The sequence below is a fragment of the Convolutriloba macropyga genome, chromosome 9, assembly GCF_964194025.1.
Source record: "Convolutriloba macropyga chromosome 9, txConMacr16.3, whole genome shotgun sequence".
NCBI lineage: Eukaryota > Metazoa > Xenacoelomorpha > Acoela > Convolutidae > Convolutriloba > Convolutriloba macropyga.
In genome coordinates, this window is record NC_134476.1 from 2833584 (window position 1) to 2849300 (window position 15717).

The 15717-nt window shown below is 41.3% G+C and overlaps 2 protein-coding genes across 2 annotated transcripts; both read right to left on the bottom strand.

Moving 5' to 3' along the window:
* Positions 1-8506: 8506 nt before the first annotated feature.
* Positions 8507-9133, bottom strand: LOC142345935 (uncharacterized). Its single transcript, XM_075398401.1, has one exon. The coding sequence runs from the start codon at positions 9131-9133 to the stop codon at positions 8507-8509; it is 627 nt and encodes a 208-aa protein (XP_075254516.1).
* A 1471-nt stretch (positions 9134-10604) lies between these two features.
* Positions 10605-11339, bottom strand: LOC142345936 (uncharacterized). The gene has a single exon (XM_075398402.1). The coding sequence runs from the start codon at positions 11337-11339 to the stop codon at positions 10605-10607; it is 735 nt and encodes a 244-aa protein (XP_075254517.1).
* Between the last annotated feature and the right edge of the window lie 4378 nt (positions 11340-15717).

The following is a 15717-nucleotide window of genomic DNA, read 5'->3' on the forward strand; positions in this document are numbered from 1 at the left end:
AAAAAGCAAACACGCTAGTTTTAAAATAAAATCAGCTTGAATCACCGGAAGATGTCAGAATTTCTCACACACGAGTTAAATGACAATAGTAGTAGTAGTAGTAGTAGTAGTAGTAGTAGTAGTAGTAGGAGAGTCTTTAGGGTCGGAGCCCTCGGGTGTAGAACCCTTCAGTTTTCATTTGGCACGAGTTTTTTCATTGGATTGCAGTTTCCACAGTTGCATAGAAGTCTCCAGGTGCAGCTGTCGAGTTCGTTGTAGCTTCTGTGGAAATAGTTTTGGTACATCTCTGTCAGAAGTTTCTTCGTCATTATCTTCTCCGTTGTTCTACTGATGATGTTGTATAGCTTTGCGGCTCTGAAGAAGTTTTCGTCTGATTTATGTAGTCGGTGTTTGGGGAGTTCAAATTCCTGCTTTTGTCTTGTTTCGTTTTCTTTTCGCTTTGGCAGTTTGTCTTCGGGGACGTAGTAATTACCTTCTAGGATTGAGAGGAGATAGAGGACATCGTGCATTTCCATGTACATGGAGAGTGGGAATAGAAGGTGACTTCAATGAACTCCGCATTTTCAAACTTCTGTTTTGAAAATGCGCTTGGAATAGTAAAGTAGTCAAACGAGAACGATGCGGAAAATGGTTTCATGCGAAGTGAATGAAGAATACGAAATAATGGGGACTATATGGCTCTGTTTGTAACTGCAACAATTCACCCAAAACAAAACTAAAGTTAGAGCGAAAGTTTTTTGCGCGATATGTTGACGAAATCAACTACCGAAGAATTAGTCAACGCACTGCATAAAAATCTTCAGTTTACATTAGAAATGTAGATGCAAACGGCGAGCTGGCTTAGCTTGACATGAATATGTGTTAGCAAGGAAAAAAACATTATGCAAATGGATCCTACCGATAATCCACAATATTAAATTTTCGTAGTTGTGCCCCATTGAAACAAAAAAAGAAGTTCAAGGCACTGCTCATATGGATGTCAATGATCACAAAGCTGTCTCAATATCTTTTGATTTAACCATATACGAAACCAAGCGCCCTATCGAAAACTATTTTAGCTTTTCCAGAGCCGACTTTGACGGTATCGGTAAAAAAATTTTAAACCAATCACTAGAGTTTACTTGTTTCTCCAATATTAATAAAATTTGTCTCGAGTTTTACGAAAGGTGGATAAATTGCTGCTTGAATTTGTGCCCCAACGGACTTTTCATAGGCAAAGTCTACCACCGTGGATAACTCCTGAGACATCTAATTTGATGAAACGACTGCATACGAAAGAGCAACTGATAAAACCTAAATCTACTGAACAAAGATTATCTAATGTACGCAAGTTAGAAAATCAAGTGATTAGTAAAATGGAGGGAAATCGCTGCGAATATCAAGAAAAACTCCTCAGCTCACGAGACACTCAAGTAAAATTCAAAGATTTCAAAAGTCTGGTAAAGCAAAATAGTCTGACGAGCGAACTACAGCTTTCAAGCATTGTTTCAAAGTGGCCCTGAACGAGTGGAGTTACTGAATAATTATTTTCTGTATTTGCGCCGAAAATTGAATTCTCGGTAGCAGACATAGACACAAATTTTACTGAAATTGACTATCAGCAACTTTTATCGAGAAGATTCTCTCTGATGTGGATATTAGTAAATCGCGACGAACAGATGGTCTGCCACCTGTTCTATACAGAAAACTTGCCAAAAATCGAAAATATTATCCAAATTCTTCCGTAATATTAAGCAATTTAAAAAATTTCCTGCTGCCTGGAAAACAGGTGCCGTCTCTCCAGTATTTTAAAAAAAGGCTCTTGAAAGTTTGTCTCAAAATACAGACCTATAACGCTACTAAACATAATTAGCAAAAACCTTGAAAGATGTATTTTCTGGCATTCTCTGAATATTTGTCTAATTGCATTTCAAAACGGCAGCATTGTTTCATGAAAAACAAGTGAGTGGTCGCTAACGTCAAGTCCTTCCTGAAGAAATTTTAAAAAGCTTTTGACAGAACACCAGGTTTCAAAATTTTTGTCTTTTACACTTCTAAAGCTTTTGGCACCGTACCCTATTATGAACTGATAAAAAATTTGGCAAAAATTGGAGTAGGTGGCTGTCCTTTAGATTTCCTAATCAATTATCTCAAAACCAGAAAACAATACGTTAGAGCAGATCACCATCGGTCCTCATTGAAGCCAGTAGCAAGTGGTGTAACCAAGGGTTCCATCTGGTCCCTTGCTTTTCCGTATTTTCATTAACGACTTGCTTGACGTGGACATTTAGCACAACTTTTCTGTACGCAGATGATCTGACGATACTCTCTGTAGGCAATACTCATACCAACATCTCAAACAATCTGGAGAATGTCTTGAATTGGGCCGAAACGAACAAAATAGTTTTTGCTGCTGACAAGTGTAAGCAATTGCTTTTTCGTGGTCAAGGCCAAAATTTCTGTCTGAGTGAAGAAATCCAACGAACTAACTCAATGAAGGACATGGGATTAACTATTCAATGTGACATGAGCTTTTCTCTGCACTTTAAATGCCGGATTTCTAAAGCAAACCAAGTAATTCTCTTCATCAAAAGAAACCTGGCCTTTGGAGTAAAATCAACAGTAAAGATTGACATGTACAAGTCAGTAGTTCTGCCATTTCTCTCGTTTGATTCGCAATGTTGGTCAGCGAATAGAGCCTATATAAAAGTCTAGAAAATCTCCAGTACAGAGTTCTAAAATGGGCTGCTGCTGACTTTAGTAATTTTTATCCCAAGCTGTTGAAGTTTTTCCAGGTCTTGCTTTTGAACCTGTTCCTACATTTCAACGATCTTCTGTATTTGTCAAAGATGCTACGAAATAACAACGTAACCGACTGCAAAATAGAAGTTTGCGAAAAGAACAAATCTAGAATAAGCGATAAAAAATCGTGATGAAAAGTCGTGCCGGTTTCTGCTGTTTATTGCATCACGCGTCACAATTTTGCTTGCCCCGTACGTGGACTTCTTCTCTCCATTGGGCCTGAAGCGCCGTCTCTTGAGCTTTATGTGGAAACATCGCCAAGTTTAATGAAACATCGGCATGATACATATGCCTCGCCTGTAATGTTCACATGCACTTCGAGCCAAGGTGTACTGGACTTACGCAAGTTGCAGTTAATGGTCTCAAAGAAGCGGGTCAACTGGCAATGCTTCTCTGTGTAAAATGTCTGAATATTAATGAAAGAGACAATTTCTTAAAATGTCGAACGATTGACAAGGTGAATGAAAAGATTGAAACAGAAACGCAGGAGATCAACAAAAAATTGCAGACAGTGGAAGAGAGAATAACAGCAGTCGTTGATACAAGAGTGGATAATGCCATTAAAATTACATGCGAAAAAGTAGATAAGAGCTATGCGGAGGCTGTTGCCGTCCAGCCAAGAAATGTAGGTGCTAGATCCAAAGCACACTCCAAAGAGCCGCCTGACTTGCATCACAATATCAGAAAAACCATTCAAATACAAGGGGTTCCAGAAGACCCCGACAAATCCAAAGCCTAGAATTTTGTCCCCACTACAAATGAAGTGAACGATTTGTTAAATCGAATAGGAGTCATAACCCAAATAACGGAGCTAAAACGACTGGGTAAATTCAGCAACACCAGGAAAAAACCACGGACACTACTTCTGACGCTTCCCTCTAAACATCATGCCAGATTAGTTTTAGCGAAAACCCACGAAAAAAAACCGTTCTAACTGAGAAAGGTGTGTTCATTTTACCAGCCTTGTCAAAAGAAGACGCAACTTAAAATAATATTGTGTCTTAAAAAAAGAAGAGACCTACCCCGCGATAAACTGAAAATTCGAAACCTCGAGTTGTTCAATGATGGCAAGAAAGAATATTTAGGAGATAACCATGAAGAATGGTGACTAGGTTTCATCAATATTCTTCTAATCAATACAAGAAGCCTAGCAAGCTTGGAAAGAAGATCGAAATTTGCTAATGCAGTAATGCTCAATGACTATAACATTATTTGTGCTTGCAAAACATGGTTAAACGACAACGTTTCATCATCTGAACTACTCTTAGACATTTACACCATATATATATATATATATTTATATATATATATATATATTTATATATATATATATATATATATATATATATGTATATATATATATATATATTTATATATATATACATATATATATATATATATATATATATATATATATATATGTATATATATAGATCAGAGAGAAAACAAGATGCGGAAAACAACACTCACGGAGGGGCAATGATTGCCATCAAAAACAGCCTAGCATCTGAAAAACTTATTACTGACCAACCCGACTGTTCACTCCCCTGCAGACTAGAAATTAACAAGCTCAGCTTTTTTTATTTCTGTGTTCTACAACCCCCCGAAAGGACGTGGGTACAGATATACACAAGAGGACTTTGGAACACTTCTGTCAGCCCTACCAAAAAACAGCGCAGCAATAATCTGTGGAGATCTTAACTTTCCGAACACAAACTGGCACAACTTCTCAAGTGAGGACACTGACGAACAGGAAGTACTAGAACTCTTTGAAACAAAAGTTTTCTTAAAAGTGTTGGTTTTAACACCCGCGAAAACAACATACTGGACGTAACCTTCTATCGAAATTGTTACATGCACTCCACTCTTGACGAAGAATTCACAAAAAAACATTTAACTGCTCAGATCACAAGGCAATCAGTCTTCTAGTTGAGTGACCTCATACAGAAATCAAAACAACTTTGAGAACTTTTCGAAGTTTTGGAAGAGCCAATTACTCAAAAGTAAGCGAAATGATCAAAATTGCTGACTTCTAACCAGTGTGTTACACAAACATAAACAACATGTGCGAAGAGATGCACGACTTTTTCGACAAGGTAGCACAAGCAACGATTCCCAAAAAGACCAGGCATAGGCCATCTCTACCACCTTGGATTACACCAAGTACGTCCAATTTGATGAAAAAGTTGAACACTCAGCGTAAACTAGTAGCGAACAAACCAACGTCATATCGCAAAGATATCGTAAGGAAATTTCAAAACGTTGTGACAGAGGCCGCAAGAACAGATCGGTGTAATTATCAAGAGAAAATAATGAGCACCAGAGACACCAATGTGATCTTCAAACATCTAAAAAGTCTTAATAAGTCACCAAACCTCCCAAAAGTTTTAATCAATGGTCGAAGATCAGCATCCAACATTGAAGGCAAACCTACTAAACGAATTCTTTCATTCTGTGTACACTCCCAAACATTCCTTTAGCATATAAGACATCAATTCTTTGAACCCTACTTTAATAAACTTCTGTATATCAAAACAAAATTTAATCGAATACAATCGGACCTGGACATCACTGAGACTGGAGGCCCAAACGGGTACCCCCCTATCTTCTACCAAAAACAGCAAAACCAATGACTGATGTCTTATACCTAGTCTCTAAGAACATAAAGCGCCGAATTCCAGGAGGACATAAATGCGGTACAAAACTGGGTAGCGACAAACAAAATGGAACTTGCAGTCGACAAGTGTGCAATGCTAAACATAAGAGGGCCAGAAAAAGATTTTGAACTCTTAAATCAAAATTTGAATTCTCTGCAAGCAGTCAAGGACCTTGGTAGAAACGTCAGTAAGAAACTGACTTGGTTGGCTCATATAAATGCTAGCTAGACTCACTAAAGCAAACAGAGTCCTTTATTTGATTAGGAGGAACGTCACCTATGCCGTAAAACCTTCATAAAACTGGGATTATACGAATCGCTGGTTCTGCCAGTCTTGCTATATGGAATCAACTGTACCACGCCCTCAAAATCTGATTTAGGCATTCTTGAAAAACTACAGCGGAAAGCAGTGAGGTGGATAACAGGACGAAGAGAATCAACTGTGGCTTTTGAACATCTTGCCATTACCAATATACATGCAGATGAACGATCTCCTCACTCTCTCAAAGCTTACTCAATAATGAAGAGACGATATTGAAATAACTGAAATAAACAAAGTTCAAGAAAGATCCACAGAATTGTACACGCTCAGAAAAGTAAGGCTCAAAAAGACGCGAAATGAATTCGTTTTCAAAAATTGCACACTAGCAAACCGAATCGACAATGAAATAAATTTTATGGAACCACGAGGACTGAAAAACCGAATAGTAATTTTGATATGGAAGTTGGTTATCAAATCGTTCAACCCTCAAAATTTCTGCACGTGGCAACTGTGTCGCGATTGTCACCGATGGAGAAACTTACGGACAATTCTCTAATAGCAAGACTCAAGTGTCAGAACGACCCCTCGACAAGCAGTCGTAAATTCACAACAACAACAACAACAAAGAGTTTGAAGCCAGATTCTGCCACTGAAAGTGGTGCGCACATGGGTACTACAATGCGACTGCAGCAACTGACGCCAAAACTGGAATCACTATGTGTGGCTAACAATCTGGGATCAATTTCCTTAAGCGCAGACTGTAAATCCCAATCAACAACAAGAACAACAACCTATGTAGCCCAAACTGGCGGTAATGATACCACGAGGATGACAGAGCACCAGATACCTGACTAAACGGTTGGGCTGCATGTTAGCGACTACTGTGGTTAGTCAACGGCTGTCAATTGGCGTATCATCGACCAGTGCAGCGACACTAAAAAATTGAGCACCATAGAGGCATTCCACATAAGGCACCGAAAACCGTAAATTTACACGCGTGACGAATACCGTGCTGGATCTGGCTCCAAGTATTAGCCTGACATGTGAGTCGGGTTGTACGAATGTTTTACAAATAATTACTGCAGTAAATAAGCAAAAAACCAAGCTAATGGCGTAAAACATTCATTATCATTTCATAACCCACTTTCTTCAGAACCCCACATGTACCTTTTACAAATGAAACCCTCGTTTTTTCTGATCTCCTCTTCAAGGTAAATACATCATCCTTTTGCTCTCTTTAACTTCTGGCAGACCATTTGATTTTTTGTCTGAGTACAGTTCAGAGTACAAAATTGTTCGTGGCGGCAGGTTTGGCCTTTTCAGTTGCGTGGCATAGTTGGGATTCTTCTCCCCAACTTAAGCTTCTCTTTTAAAATTGGATCAAAATTCTTGATGACACTTTTTGTAATTTTGACACATCAATGCATACAGAAGCCCTTAAAGAAACAGATATTTAAACATTCTGAGCATCACTGCTCTGCTAATTTTGAAAACCACTTTCAAACAAAATATACAGAACTTCATTCGCTTCTCCTAATCTGCGATTTACGTGACTTTGGCATTTTCGGTCTCCATTGAAGTGGACGCCAAAACCCGGACTTCTTTACCAATATCAAAAATCTTACCTTTTATTGAAATTCTTCTTTCAAACCTCTGAATGCTGTTTTTAAGCATTTTTCTAACGCCAGGTCTGTTTTCTTCTACTAGAACCCCTTTTCCATTGACTGCGGTTGAGCTTGGTTCTTTTTTGCATTTCTGTAGACTGCAGTGTCGTCCCCAAAATTGAAGAGCTCCGAGGACTGCAGCACGTCTTGAAAGTCGTTGTTAAACATGCAAAACACAATAGGAACCAGGAAAAATTTCTGAGGTACACTACTTGCAATTTCCTTTTTCACCGACCTGACGTTATCCACTCTCATAAAATGCCTCCAATTTTACAAATAGTCAACTAGTGCTTCTAGAAGTGTCCGCTCTCGTTGCGATAACTTTCAAAAAGCATCAATAATCGAAGTCTTTTTTTTAAAAAAAAACTAATAAGAATTCAAGACTTAATTTCTTGAGATCAGCAATGTATCGGTACAAAGTCGATACAGCAAGCAAAATCCTGTTTCAGCACAGGAAATTTTGTATTTCACAACGTATAAGAATCAATGTGTAAGACTAAACGTATAAGACTCAACACTATATAAGACTCAACACTCATAACGTATGTAAGATTTAAATCAGACAACTAGCAAGGTTGTCGGCCAAACGTAATTGATGCTCTTTTCAAGGTCGGAATAGGTCAAAAACGCTATTAATTTGACCTCTGGATTACATCTATATCAAAAAAAGAGATTTGGTCCCACCGGGGTTCGAACCGCAATCTCTAGATTAAGGGCCCTAGGTCCTAACCATTTGGCTGAATCCCAGTTGGAACAATCTGTGCGAACGCACAAGTAATATGCTCTTTCATTTACGCTTACACGCAATTGCGTCAACAACATCTTCAGGCCCCAAAACTGATGATTCGAAAACTGGTATCAAATTAACAATAGGACGAATCAATGAGCCTGATTTTGTTTGAATTTGAGCGGACCGTGCGATGCCGTCGTTGCCATAACGTAGACTTAAAATGCGAGCCAGTGGATAATAGCCTCTTGGGCTTTCGCTATCGATTATCCAAACTAGGTCACCGGTTTTCAAGATTTCATCTGACGGAGTATTCCATTTGCAACGACGATTCAATGGGGGAAGGTGTTCTTTTAACCATCGTCTCCAAATGGCATTTCGCTTGCGCTCTGGCGTAAGGCTTTCGGTGATTGAAGTCATCGACAGGGGTGAGTGAAGGAAGGCAAGTACTGCGATTCCCCAAAAGAAAATGGTTTGGCGTTAATGCAACTAAATCGTTGGCATCGGAACTTACGGAAGTCAATGGGCGGTTGTTTAGTGGCTGTTCCACCAGACAGAAAGCTGTGAGGAGTATTTTGTCTGTAAGCCGACGATTGCCAAGGATTGCGTAAAATGTTCGCTTGAAACTCCGCTCTAGCCTTTCCCCACACACCTCCGTGGTGCGGTGCAGCAGGTGGATTAAACTTCCACTTGACTCCCTCTTGTGCCAGCTCCGAAGCAATTTTCTGTTTGTCCAAGTTTAGGAAACATAGCAACAGTTCTTTCTCTGTACCAACAAAGTTAGTGCCGTTGTCGAAACAAATGACCAACGGCATTCCACGACGAGCAATGAAGCGTTCAATACCCATAACACACGAATTTGTATCCACCGAATGTGCAATTTCAACATGAATGGCTCTGGTCGTGAGACACGTGAGCAGGAAACCCCACCTTTTCTCAGAGGAGCGACGGATCGTGACGTGAAACGGACCAAAGTAGTCAAGACCGACATTCGTAAAGGGCGGACACTGGAAGGCAAGACGTTCGGACGGAATATCAGCCATCATAGGTTGAACAGGCTTAGTGCTTCTCTGCAAAGGACACAATTAAAACGAATCGAACGGAGGATAGAACGAAGCTTCAGAACAGCATACTGCTGTTGGACAAGTGCGCGAAGATAATCGTTACCTTCATGATGATTTTTGAGGTGCATATGGCGTAAGAAAACGTACAACAGTGGGTGTCGACCGTCGAGGATTATGGGGTGCTTCAAATTGAACTCGAGGTCGGTGAAGCGCTTAGTTCGGCCACTGGAACGGAGCAGGCCACAGGGCCCGACAAACGGCAAATAAGCGGAAATAAGGCTTCTTTTACTGATTTTATTTGAACTGTGGAGTTGCATAAACTCAGTTGGGAAAGACTCTGCTTGTGCAAGAAGCTGCAGTTTCTTTTCTGCTGCGGTAACCTCCTCAGGATCTACTATGTTTCCATCTACAGATCGGTAGGTGGCGTGCCGTGGAAGAATACGTAGGACATACGCAACGATTCAAAGAAGTTTTGGATACGAACTGTATTTGCGCAGATGAATGCTGAAATCAGAATTTAAAGAGTTGGACTGTAGGGCTGAACAGTTGTCCAAAGGGTTGGGATCAGCTGCTTGACGTTTCAACTTGATGTTTGACACCACTTCGGTGCCCGGGCGAAACGGAAAGTCAGATGTACGAGGAAAATCAGGACCACGTAACCAAGCGCTGTTCTGCAACGCCTCCGAGGACAACCCCTCGTGCCGGCGTCGGCCGGGTTGTTCTGCGTTGCCACATGATGCCATTGATCGACTGTTGTTCCCTCTAGAATCTCGGAGACACAATTCGCGACAAATATACGCTGTTTCTCTAGGGAATTCAACCATTGTAGGACTGTGGTACTGTCTGTCCACATAAACGTGCGTTGAATCTGAATGGTGAGCGCCTCGCATATCTCTTCTCTGAGGCGGGATGCCAGCAAAGCCGCTTGGAGTTCGAGTTTAGAAACAGTGAGCACTTTCATCGGAGCTACTCGTGCCTTTCCAATGACGAAGGCTAGTTCTGTTCTTTTTCCGTGGTCTGAAGAATTCACGAGAGCACGCAAAATAGCTGCGCTGAACACCTCCTGTGAACTGTCAACAAAGACATGTAATTCCAATTGCTCGAACGAACCGGAGAAGTAGCTCCTAGGTATTTTCATTAGCCCTAGTTTTGGTAATTCTGAGCTCCAGGACCCGAAACGCTCAATCATTTCCTTTGGGAGTACATCATCCCAGCTCTGACCGTGAAGTCGCCAGACATCTTTGAGGAAGAGCCGCGCTTTCACAGTAAAAAGGGGGAAACAAGACCAATTGGGTCAAATATTTTTTGATACAAGACTCAATACCAGCCTTTGTGTAACAGCTTTCGAGGCATCACATATTGTTCCGCGGCTTACAACTAGTGTGTCATTTACATGATCCCACTTCGAACCTAGGACGTGGGATGATGACTCCTCTTTTGAGGCGCCTATTTATTTTGGAGCCTGTTCAACTGATTTGTCCTCCAGCTCCTCGAGGAGGCCAGGGACATTGCTGATGAACTTAGTCAGCTTGAAACCTCCCCTGTTCAGTAGTTCGATCAAATCGCGCGATGTTTTTTGTACTATGCTGGGTGACTCCGTTGAGTCAAGGTAATCATCCATATAAAATTTCTGGCTAACGGCTTGCGCCGCCTCGGGAAAATGTGAATTATTGTCTCTCGCGGTACGCAATAACGCATAATTAGCGCAAGTTGGTGAATCTTTTGCGCCGAATATTTGTCTTGTGTACTGGTATACCTCAATGTTCCTTGAGGGATCTTCCCGCCAAAGGAAACGCAAAACCGACTGTTCCGCTGGCAAAACACCTACTTGCAAGAACATACCCTCAATATTAGCGGAAACAGCGAATTGATGCTGACGAAAGCGCATCAGAGTTTGGATTAGTCTCTGCATCAGATCTGGATCGGTGAGTAATACACTGTTCAAAGATACACCCTGAAACTTTGAAGGACCATTCAACAAACTACGAACTTTTTCCGGCTTGTTAGGGTTTACAACCGGGTGATGAGGTAGGTACCATTCTCTTCCGGCGCAGTGCTTGTCGTCTCGGCTTTCCACTTTGATAACATATCCCTTATCGGGATTGTCTTGAATTGTGTGTGCATAACGCTTGTACAAAACGGAATCCTTACTTAATCTCTTTTCCAAGGATTTGATCTGCACCATTGCTGAAAAAAAATTGTTGGGGAGTTTTACTTCGTCTGAAGACCAAAGCATGCCTACATGATATCGGCCCTCATTGTGTACAGTGGATTGTTCGAGGATCTCAGTTGCTCGATGGTCAGAGGCTGAACGGGGATCGACCTGCTTGACAGCCCCATATGACTCCATGTCATACCAGGTTTTGATTTCGGATGCTAACTCGGATTCTTGTTATGCTACTGCATTGAAACAAGTAGAAATCAGACCAGATGAAGAAGGCAACAGACCGCTTAAAACCCATCCCAACGGTAAGGGAACGGCAACGGGTGAGGATTTTGATTCGGTTTCAAAATACTCAATCGGGCGGATGGCGTGGTAAGCGTCTTGGCCTAGTATCATCTCGACGTTTGCGTAGTCATACGTCTTGTTCAGTAATACGCTTAAGTGAGGATATTTTTCCTGAATGGCAGTTTTATCAATAATGTCGGAACCTACTCGTAAATTTGTTTTTACATAAGGGAGTAGATCAAACGGAGAGCAAGTATTTTCGCCTATTGGTTGGACAGTAACCTTTACAGATTCCGTTGCTATAGTTTCTTGAGTATTTATGCCATTCACGGTCAGCTTTATTGGGGTACCCTTCAATTGAAGACGACCAGCGAGCTCACTGGATATCCAAGAGTGACTTCAAGCTGTGTCACAGAGAACAAGTGCTCTTGTGCGTACATCTGAGGGACTTAAAAGATCGACTTCAAGAACCTGAAGAAGCCCTTTTACATCAGTTATTGAAGTGAGTCCCGAGGAACTAGCCGTTCCCATAGACTTTGCATTTTCAACTGTATTTGCTGACGTTTTTGTGGAGTTTACTTTAGTCAGCGTGGCAACGTTGCTTTTTTTCTCAGTGCTTACGGGAAAAACGCGTTCTGCCCCGTGAAGTAATGTGTTATGAGTGCTTCGACAGCCCTCAATAGTGCATTTTCGTTGACGTGGACATGTTCGGAATGATTGCTTGCCGTTCAAGCACGAGAAACAAAGTTGGTTTTCTGCAGCAATCTTTGCACGCTGCATAGGGTTCTTTTCCTTGAAAGATTGGCATCGCCAAATGGGATGTTGACATTTGCAAAAGGCGCAGGGCAATTGATCATTTTTTGCACTCTGGGAAGCTTTACTGGAGATATGTTGTTTTGCATTTGCATTAGCAGTAAAGACTTGTGAGGAGACTTTTGTTTTTGTTACACTTATGTTAACATTATCCTCTTTTTTTCCCTTGAAAGAGATTGCTTTCATTCGCTCTCGAGCTTCTGCTTTCTCTTTCGGCCAATCGTTAAAATCTAATATGGTTGGCCTCAAACACTCTTTCTTCACGGTGTGCATTGACCAAGATTCTTTTAAATTAGGTGGAAGCTTTTGAACTGCCTGGTGTAAGAGGGACGAGCTACGAAGATCTGTGTCATATGACAATGACCTGAATCCGCCAACGAGATTTGAGACTACAGTAGCAAAGCGGATTATACTGTCCGAGTTGTGAATTTTTACCGGTGGATAGCTTGACAATTTATCAAGATGCGCAGTTACCACTGCCGGTGGCTGTCCGAACTTACGCTCGAGCGTTTTCAATGCATCTCTGTACTTTGACCCACAATAACCAAATTCCGCAATTGCAGCTTTCCCTGTTACCAATGTTTTTAGGTACGTTAGCTTAACGTCATCACTCAATGTCTGCGAATCAACCGCACTACTAAATTGGCCTTACCATTCGTGCCATTGAAGGGGGTCGCTGTTGTATTGGGAAAGTTTCCACTCGGGTAGGGGATCTCTCTTGCTGAAGCTAAGTAACTCGGCAAGATCTCTTACTGTTACTTGTTGAGATGCTGAAGAGTGCGGCAAACAAGGATGTTGCATGGGTAGTGGATTTTGAGTGTAATGCAGCGAGGATGAAACGGGTGGATATCCCGGTAGGAGTGGTGCTGTTTGCAACGCCTGGTTATCTACTATTGCACTGGAAATTGGATTATGGTAGTGCGTTGTACCACCAACGGTGCTTACTGACACAGGTACGCTTGCCGTGACATTAACAGTGGGCCTTTGCGGAGCGATCGGGAAAGAATTTGATTGGTGTTAATTGGAACATTAGCGAGGGTCCATGTATTCAAGTTAGGCCTGTAGTGACTGTGTGGTATCGATAAAGCATGGTGGTGGAGTGGGCTTGCCGAAGCTGCAGGCAATTTTGCTTCTAATTGCGCTGCCAAGTGGTTGAGTTGAGCGTCGGCCGGGAAAGCATTATCTTGATTATGTTGAGGGGTGTACGCTGCTGTCGAAAAATCATGAGCTGGAAATGAAGTTTGTAAATTTCCGGTGTTTTGTGGCTGGTTCACGTATGCATTGCCTTTCAGAGATGAGCTAGGTTGATTTGTTTAAAAAAACAAACCAAGGTAGTAAGCAGACTCTTGATCAGCCAGAGACTGCCAGAACTGCAGTGTATTGTTCGGCAGGTATTCGTTTTGATTGTTTACTTCGGAGATAGGATTATTGAGTTCAGGCTCTTCGCTGCCCTGATTGATTTGCTGGATAAGATTATCTTATTAAATCAGATCTGACGATTGAGAAATCAATTGTGGTAAATGCTGTTGGTTTTGATTGTTCATTTCTGATCAATGGTTCTCAAAAATATGATTCTCGACAGTATTACCCTGTTCTCGGGCAATAGAGTTACTATTTTGTCCGTCTGCTGCCGCGGAAGAAATAGCTTGATCAAAACAAGCGCTGGATTTTTTCTGTTTGCACGTCAAGATGACTGTTTTTTGGCTACCAACTGACTCAACCCAATCTTTGACGCGATTTTCGCTCTTTGTTGAGTAGATACTGCCATGTTTTGAGGAACTATTAGTTGCGGTCTCTAAAAGCAAAGATTCATCGTCCATTAAGTTGATTTCCTGCATTTTAGCTTCAACGAGACGTTTTCGATTTTCCTCATGCATTTTCTCGAGGTCTATTTGACGTTTCTTAGAAAACAATTCTATCTCATGCCTTCTCTCACCCATTTCAGGTTCTCTCTCTGCCATCTCAATTTCATACTCTCTTTCAGCTATTCGAGCAGCCGCTTTGTTTTCTTCCTCCACTTCTTCTCGTCTAATTTTTCCTAATATAAAGTCTTTCCTGCGAGCGGTTGAAGCCTTCAAAGACGTACTAGCAGATAAGGATTTGTGGGATTTTTGAGAGCTCTTTTTTGAATTTTCGTTGCCCTGAATGGAGTCTATATAGTCTCGGGCATTTTCCATATACTCATCGTTTCTTTTATTCACAACTGCCAGCCATTCTTCTAATTCTGACTGCAGTTTCTCTGCTTGTTCAGTCTTAGCTGCAAGGCCTATCAGGTTTTCATTTTTTGCTATACAAGTTTCGAGTAGGTCTTTGCATTTGGTAACCAAACTTTCTACTCTCACTCGCCTCGCTTTTTCGTGGATAGCGTCGTCAATGCTTTCGTAAAGATTGCACAACTCTTTCTCAATCTTGGCCCTTGCATCATACACCTCATCATACACCCATCAAATTTTGCTTGTAAAGGGATTTGACATAATGGGAGAAAGAATACAACAATAGATTAACTTACAGATTTGGTGTACAAACAGAAAGGAAAGATGAAACAATATTTAACTTGGTCTGCAAAATTGGGATTTTAGGACAACAATTTAGGAGATAGAACAAATTGGGAGATAGAACAAATTAGATAGAACAAAGTGATCAATAACTGGACAATTCTCGTGATAGGCGAAATAGAAGGTGGGACGTAACTCGAGGAATGGGAGATTGGGAGGGGAGAATGACCGAGTCTCAATTACTAGAGTTTCTATAACCCCTGTAGTTTAAACTGGGGACACAGAACACATATTCTTTTGAGACTCATAGAGCAAAACCCCAGAGCGTAATAGGAATATAATATTCGCGCGCAAGATGAGGACCGGAACCGGTCACGCAGCGAGCGAGCGACGAAACGGGAAAAACGGTGGAGCGGCGGATGCGATAGTTGAAAACCTTGACAAAGTGAGTGGTGCCAATCAAACGACACTACAATAACCACGGAACGAAAGCAGGACACGATGGAGCGACTGAGTCCTACAACTAACAAGCTCTATAACCCCTGTAGTTAAACTGAGGTCACCGAGCCGGAAAGAAATAGGACTCAGTGGAGACTCGAAGTTAACGCCACTTCAGCGGCGAGTTTCTTATTCTTTTTGACTCTACGGCGTCGTTTGTTGAGTTTGCTACGACGAGTTTTCTTAAGCAAACGGCGAAGTGATTTCTGATGCGTTAAAATTAATGTTAACGATTTAAGTTCCAAATGAACTTTCTGGTGCAATTGATAGTACTCTTTTACTAATTTTGGATCTCTATGTTTCCGCTT

Bases quoted from the DNA above. Each gene is read 5' to 3' on its own strand.
- LOC142345935 (XM_075398401.1), bottom strand. From the start codon at position 9,133: ATGGCTGATATTCCGTCCGAACGTCTTGCCTTCCAGTGTCCGCCCTTT.
- LOC142345936 (XM_075398402.1), bottom strand. From the start codon at position 11,339: ATGGTGCAGATCAAATCCTTGGAAAAGAGATTAAGTAAGGATTCCGTT.